The sequence below is a fragment of the Poecilia latipinna genome, unplaced genomic scaffold (genome assembly GCF_001443285.1).
Source record: "Poecilia latipinna isolate Pla-1442-1.1 unplaced genomic scaffold, P_latipinna-1.0 Scaffold150, whole genome shotgun sequence".
Classification (NCBI taxonomy): Eukaryota; Metazoa; Chordata; class Actinopteri; order Cyprinodontiformes; family Poeciliidae; genus Poecilia; species Poecilia latipinna.
The window spans coordinates 205,575-213,186 of NW_015112766.1; the positions used below are offsets into that span (position 1 = coordinate 205,575).

At 38.6% G+C, this 7,612-nt stretch overlaps 2 protein-coding genes across 2 annotated transcripts in view; both read left to right on the top strand.

Annotated features, from left to right (window-relative positions):
* The first annotated feature begins 6 nt into the window (after positions 1-6).
* LOC106945566 (CUB and zona pellucida-like domain-containing protein 1) lies at positions 7-3,415 on the top strand. Its single transcript, XM_015029323.1, has 10 exons — positions 7-275; positions 309-401; positions 476-620; positions 758-901; positions 1,030-1,088; positions 1,259-1,446; positions 1,697-2,091; positions 2,172-2,268; positions 2,751-2,931; positions 3,097-3,415. The coding sequence occupies exons 6-10, from the start codon at positions 1,288-1,290 to the stop codon at positions 3,231-3,233; spliced, it is 969 nt and encodes a 322-aa protein (XP_014884809.1). The 5' UTR covers positions 7-275; positions 309-401; positions 476-620; positions 758-901; positions 1,030-1,088; positions 1,259-1,287; the 3' UTR covers positions 3,234-3,415.
* A 2,540-nt stretch (positions 3,416-5,955) lies between these two features.
* The window catches only part of LOC106945553 (uncharacterized), a 26,885-nt gene continuing 25,228 nt past the window's right edge, over positions 5,956-7,612 (top strand). The window contains exons 1-3 of the mRNA XM_015029299.1: positions 5,956-6,096; positions 6,555-6,745; positions 6,956-7,120. Coding sequence (XP_014884785.1) covers positions 5,965-6,096; positions 6,555-6,745; positions 6,956-7,120 — 488 coding nt within the window. The 5' untranslated portion in view covers positions 5,956-5,964. The remainder of the gene's footprint in view (positions 6,097-6,554; positions 6,746-6,955; positions 7,121-7,612) is intronic.

Sequence of the window (7,612 nt, forward strand, 5' to 3'; positions counted from 1 at the left end):
AGCTCGTCAAACCACCACAACTCCTCCAACCACGGCAGCTCGTCAAACCACCACAACTCCTCCAACCACGGCAGCTCGTCAAACCACCACAACTCCTCAAACTACTGCTGATCGTCAAACCACCACAACTCCTCAAACTACTGCTGATCGTCAAACCACCACAACTCCTCCAACCACGGCAGCTCGTCAAACCACCACAACTCCTCCAACCACGGCAGCTCATCCTACCACCACAACTCCTGAAACAACTGCTGGTCATCCTACCACCACAACTCCTGAAACAACTGCTGGTCATCCTACCACCACAACTCCTACCACTACTGCAACTGCCCCAACCACACAATCTTACCGATCATCAATTGGACCTTTAAGCATTCTCCCGCTACAGTTTACTGTTCTGGGTATGTAAACACTTTTCCTAAAACTTACTCAAATAAGTGTCTTATTTCTCATTCATTTGTCATCTGATTTCCAGTGGACTCACACAGTGCTCCTCCATGCCTTGATGGTGATTATTTTCCCATTTTCTTGGCACCAACTCCGATTAATGGAGCAAATCTTCCTGCATATGTCAATCACACCCTTGAAATTAAAGTCAGTTCAAAAGCTGAGCACACAACGTAAGCAATTTTCTTCTTGTTTATTAATTTCATATCTTCTTTAAATTCCTTATCATATACATTTACTGGCTTGGACTCATTTTATAGTAATGTGTGTGCCTTTCCATTCTGCCCTTAAACCATTTGTTACTCTATAGGATTAATGACCTAATTGTGACAGGCCCACAGGGCATTTTAAAGGAGAGACCTTCCACAGATACATACATTATAAAATGGACACCAACTGAAGATGAACTGAATGACCATTTTCCTATTTGCTTTGTGTCTGAAGCAAGAGATAGGTGAGTATTAAAAACATAGCCTAGGTAAGCTAGGTGTGACTCATATTGAATAGCATGGCCAAAGAATAAATAATCAACTGTATTTCTTCCACAGTTCAAACTATTTCCTCTTGTTTGTTGCAATTCAGGTATAACAGAATCTATCACTCAGAGCTGCGGTGTGTGACAATTGATGTTGGTCGCCATGGTGAGTCAATAAAGTAGCTTATCCATGATATTACTAATCATTTTAATCCCTGATTAATCCATCAGCTTTAAAAATAACCATAGACTTTAAATGCTTACAGTTTCTCACACATTAATCACTACCCATTACGATGTGAAAATAAAGTGAAATTTACCCTGTGAATGTTGCAGAGGCTGTTGTGACCTGCAATGAAACAACTATGACTGTAGAAGTGGCAAAGACCTACATCATCAAACGTAACGAGGACAACCTGCATCTAAATAGCTTCACCGATTCTTCTTGTAACCTCAAAAGACTCTCCAACGAAACCCATGTGGTGGCTGTGATGGAGCTGGGCGCATGTGGGACTCAGGTTGAGGTACAGAGAGAAACAACATATATAAACAAACCAAACACTGTGGCAGATTTAAACAATGAATGAAATAATTAAATTACACAAAACACTAAACCAAACCAAAGAATAAAAGTGTTTCTGAAAACTACTGTACATATCAGATCTTCTGTCTGAACATTTTCCTTTAGGGTCAGACATGCATATTTATCAGGACAGGAAGTTTTTGTAACTGTAACAAACAATTTTTTCAATTAGTTTAATTCTTTCTTTCCAGGAGGATGAAGATAGAATATTCTTTCAGAATGAGATCACTTCAGCTGACCCAAATAAAATCATTTCCAGGCAACATGATGTTGAAATTGCCTTTACCTGCTCCTACCCAAAGCGAACCAACCTGACTCTGGGATTCAGACACAAAAACCCGTACGCCTTCAGAGAGAAGGGCTTTGGTGCTTTCACCTTCCAGTTTGAGTTCTTCGAGAGCCAGCGTTTTAGGAAGCAAGTGGATTCCAGCAGCTACCCGGTGGAGGTTTACCTGAAGCAGATGATCTTCATGCAGATCGAAGCCACCTCGTCCATCCCAAACACTGAGCTGTTTGTGGAGTCCTGCAGGGCGACTCCCTACGACAACCCCAACTCCCGCATCAGCTACACCATCATCGAAAACGGGTACTGAGAAACAAAACTTTTTTACTGGTTACTACAAACTGTTTTTCTGTTTGTCTAAAACATTCTAACCATGTTTTCAGATGTGTGAAGGACAGAACAGTGCAAATCTACCAAAGCCCAAAGTCTCAGTTCAGGTTTGGCATGGAGGCTTTTGAGTTCATCGGCGCTCACGAGGAGGTAAAGTTACTTTTTCTGAGTGTTAGAGGACCCAATGTTAGTGTTATTAAATCTACTCAAAAACTACCTTTACTATAAAGAATGTCAAGAAAAACCCAACCTATAATACTCTTATCTATCTGGAAAACAAACTTAGGATATTTACAGATCTTCAGCAATGTGGCATTGGCAGGGAGTTGGAAACAACAGCTGCCAAATGTGAGAAATCAAAAACAATTAAATAAATTAAAAACATCTTTTTGACTACCAATACATCATGCCTCAGTACATCCACAAACAGTGACAACTACTGGCCCCATACTGGTCCTGTATGGACCCATTATCTAACAAGCTTATCCTTGCAGGGTTGTGAATGGGGTTGGTGCCCAACTACAATATTGTTTCAATTCAAGTATAATATTGCATCTAACTTTCTAAAAATGTAAGTTTTTAAGTGCATTGACAAAAAAAGATAAATCTGACTTTCCTCTGCGTTTCTGCAGGTTTACATCACCTGTTCGGTCCTCCTGTGTGAGATCGGCGTTCCTGGAACTCGATGCTCTCAGGGATGCATCAGATCCAACTCATGGAACAATCGCAAGAAGAGGGACGCTGCGGCTGAGACAAGCAGCCACTCCATTTCCCAGGGTCCTTTGCACCTTGCTAGGACTAAAGATGCCAAAGGTGAGAATTCAATTTCACTCATGTTGGCTCTCCAGGCTCCCACTGAGACACTGCCACCCACATTAACTGACTCGTCATATGGCTTTCAATGATGTCTTTTTTGTTTAATAAATGCATGACTTACTGAACACGACATGGGTTTTTACTGTGTTCCCTTCATTTTAGCAACTGGACCAAGCCTGAGCCTGGGCCTGAACCTGGTCTTCATCGTCGGCTGCCTGCTGGCGTGTGCAGTGGTCGTCTACCGATCTAGAAGAGCCAAAGCTAAATACCAACCGCTGGCAACCTCTGAGACAGACTGAACTCAGATCTGCTGCTTCCTTAGTTTCTGTCTTTTCCCTACTGGTGGTTTGAATGATAATTACTCCATATAATAAAAAAGTAACATGATCTGAAAATAAAACAACCTTATGTGATGGATGAAATAATGTGGGTCTTTGTGGATTTATGTCTGATTGTTTTCAACACAAATTTAGATCATTTTGAAAATAACAATGCTGAGCTATACAGCAGTAATATCCTTGATTCTATACAAGTTATTTACTTGTAATATTTTGACACTTTTTTACATATGGCAAATACATGAAATGCTGTGAAAATGAGTGGAATAAAAACTTTATAAAACTACTGAAAACTGTGCGTTATTTGCCTCTGAGTGGCTTAAGCAAGAGATTCTCATAGCAACATTTACCCTTTACTGTGGTAATACATTTGATTATATTATTCTTCCATCTATCTTTCTCTTGCGCATTCAAATTTACTTAGTATAGACTGGCAAAGGGCAGAGCAAACATTTTCAGAGATTTGGAGAGCCAAACCAATCTACATGAGTTTTGTAGACTTGGAGTCTACAAAACTCCCAAGTCTGTAGTTTATACTACTGTAGTTTGACAGTATCCCTCAGGAAATCCTGTGGAAAGTATGGGGCATGTTGAGACACTTTACCAAGGTCGAGAAAGAGCTACATTCTGTTAGACCCTGAGGCCCATTCCTCAGAAACAGAAACTTATCAGGCCACAGACATGGTGTGATTTCAGTCCATATAATCAGCTAGCCTCCTCCTCCTCAGACGCTGCACAGACTTTATTAGAAACTCTTCTTGAATGTAATGGTAAAAGCGTCTCCTTTTAGCGCTGAAAGTGAATGAAATAAGTAAAGTCTGAATGATTTTGTTGGCTGATTTTCTGTTCCGTGTCTCAGTACATTTTTGATCCATTGGTTAGGGATTGTCCATCCTTAACAGGCATCAGGCCTTTTGATAAGGGCTCTGGGTCCCAGCCATGTTGCTCTTCTAAACATATCAATATTATGCTCAGTGATGAAACCATTAAATAAAAATGACTTAGTTGCTGATAAATCTTCAATTTGAGATTGCTTTAGACAAAAGATAATTGATTTTAGACTAGACTGCTATGTTTTATTTTTTACTAGGTGTGTTTCTGGTGGTCATTTGCACAGGGATTCACTGCTTGCTGGTCTGCTCAGTAACTGTCTGTTAGTCTCCATTATGTTGAGTCACTTCTAAGCTTGTTTCATTCCAAATCCTCTGTTGACCTGAACATCCACCTCCAGTCAATAGCTCTTCATTTTTATTACTTCAATTCATTGTAGAAGCTTGTCAAAGTCATCAGTGCTTAACAGAGGCATCTTACTCTGGTTCAGCTTATATATCAGAAAATTAGGCAAAAATGTAAAATTACGTTTCACATTCCTGGAAGGAAATCTACCATTCTACCTTGAACAAGTTAAAATACATCTATGGGCTATGCAAAACATGGTCATTGTATCTTTGCACAAAATCATTTTCAGATCATGAGATTTCAACAGGTCAGTTCTGCCAATTTTGAGCTTTCAGAAGGAGCCGATTTAGGGGCTACATGTCACTTTACTCTTTAAACTTTTACTCTTTGATTACTTCTGAGCAGCTATGATACATTTAATTGTGAATGTTGATTAGGTAATATAGGCTAGCAAAGGACAGAAACGGGATTTACAGAAATTTGAAGAACCAAACCTCTTTACATCGGCCCAAAAGTCCCCTTTCATGTAGTGAAAACAAAAGCAGAAATCATCAGAAGCACAAGGAAAAAAACCACAAGTTTATATACAAGTGTTGATATAATTTGTGCTTAATCATGCCCTGTGTTACAGGTGTTTGTTGGTGTAGATCCTTCAAATAGGATGATATTTCCAGAGCTCTGAGTGCTTTTTTCTTTCAATTTCTTCAGGAGAGTTTTACAAAGGTTTAACAGGTTGCAGATTCTGATACAGGGTCACTGCGTCAATAAGATGGGCAGACCTGCAGCTTATTAAAAAAACAAACAAAAAAAGCATCTTCATCCAATAATCTCCACAACTACACTACAATTTTGCTTTCAGATATGGTTAATTGTTATTATGTGATCAAAAGTTTTTAGTTCAAAAAGTTTTAAGTTTGATTCCCTTTTAGAGCTTTTCTGTGTGATATTAAATTTTCAACAATCCATGCTCTCAGTCACAAGAGTGACTTACAGTATGGTGTTTCAATAAATCCTAAGCTATGAAGGTCCTCCGTAATTTAAAACAGAATGTAAGAGGGTAAAAAAATAATGTAGCAATTAGTAAAACTGCACTGCACAGACCAGGAAAATAAATGCCAATACAGAAAAACAGAAGGGCAACAAACAATAACACCAATTTAAGGGAAAAAAAATCATAACTATGTTATTGAAAAACAAAGAAAGAGGAAAGGAACTGGAATGTTTTGTATACTGAATCATATCCAAATATATAAAAAAAGTTTGAAATGACAAAAGTTTCAAAGGCAAAGGGCTGGCATTCTGGTGAATTCTCAGGAAGGCTCATCTTGGTAAGAGAAAAAAAAAACGCTCATCTGGCTCTGCTTTGATAGAACCGTCAGAATATTTGCTTTCATAACACCAATCAAAAAACTAACATAACAGGTCCCATCACATGCATACTGTTTGTTTTTTGTTCCTTGTGAGATCCTATTTAAAGCAGACTTGATATGTCTGGGCTAGAATATTCAACAGAATGGCTTCACTTGGACTGCTGCTGCATCTGATGCTCCTGGTTGCTTCTGCAGATACCTCTTATCGCTTTGATATGTACTATGGAGGTTCAGTGAACTTCTCTCCAAAAGAACTGACAAACGGAAAATATAAGGTAGGTGATTTTATTGGGAAGAATGTATTTTTATGATCATATCAGAGTATTATGGTCACCTAGAAGAAAGAGAAAAATAGGAAGCATTTTTGTTGAGGAACTGCTTTAGGATTAAGTTAACCAAAATACTTGATCTCACAGACATTGTCTTGGTCTACATGGAGGCCAATCTTGGCATACCAAACCTGATCCCAAAACAAGTCTAAGAATTTCAGTTTGTACTTAAAATCAAACGATTGACTTTATTCTATATATTTTAACTTCACTCTGTAACAGAAAGGACAAACAAAACTGAACCATTTTCTTTTCCTTTCCCCAAAACTCTCTACTATCAATAATTGTGTTTATTGCAAACATATTTTTAACTGACAGAAGTCAGAAAACGTACCTGAATAGCCTTAATTTGAGCTGCTGTTCAACTTTTTAATTATTTGGATAATATGTTATTGTCTTTCCAGACTGAATTCCGTCTCAAACAAACAACGTTCCTTTATGCCGTTGATGATCCTGTATGCAGTGCCGGTGATTGTGGGACTCAGATAAACAAATTCCGTGTAATATCTGCACAAACCTCCGATAATATCACCTGGAAGCAGTATGCAGTAACATCTACTAGAGAATTTGGCACCAACCTTCCTTTTGAGATGAGGTGAATCTGTTTTGTAATAAATACTCTGACATAAATCTGAAAGCTCTAGAAATGATTGGTTCAACTATTCCTGACAGTTTCTTTAAAAATATTACTTTTTTTTGCTTTTAGTCCCTTAAACTTCATAGATGTTTAACAAAACTGCAATTCAGCAGGCAGCGTTGATAATATTTGTCATTCCCCTCATCTTGTATTCTTTCTACCAACCAGTCTCCCTAACTGGGTCCACTGGTGGTGGGGAGCAGGTTTCTGGGAAGAAAACATTTTTGGCAGCCATTTGCGGTGGAAAAGTTTGTTACATGTGGACCCTGGAATCCGATCTGATACTGGTGAATCTAACCGATCTCCTATTTTCACCACACCCCCCGTTCTCAGGTAATTTATCAACTCCTACAGATTATTTTCTTAATCTGTGTAGTATTCCATCAGAAATGCATTCAGTATTTATGTTACTGCTGTGGGGGAATTTTTCTGCTATAATTTGAGAGCACACATTTTCAGGCTGAAAGCAGGATTTCATGTCTTTTGTACTCAAAACTTCTCCTCGCTCTCAGAACTTGTCTCTGTTCGGACCTAATCTCTGCTTGCAAAACTCTGTTCACTTACAAAACATTTTATGCTTGCTTTTGGAACAAAAATGCACCATTGCCTGACAACCTCTCGGTCAACAGAATGTGAGTGTTGTAGTGGGTGCGTTTGTTTCCTTGTAGTGAGTGTACCTGTGTGGCTACTACTGATTGTAGCCGTAGACATAATAAAAGAGTAGAGCCCGCCTTATTCTCGATATATTTTGATAGATTTTTACCCAGAAAGCACATGGACAAAAAACGTGAGTGAAACGGTCACTGGGCCTAACTAGTATATATT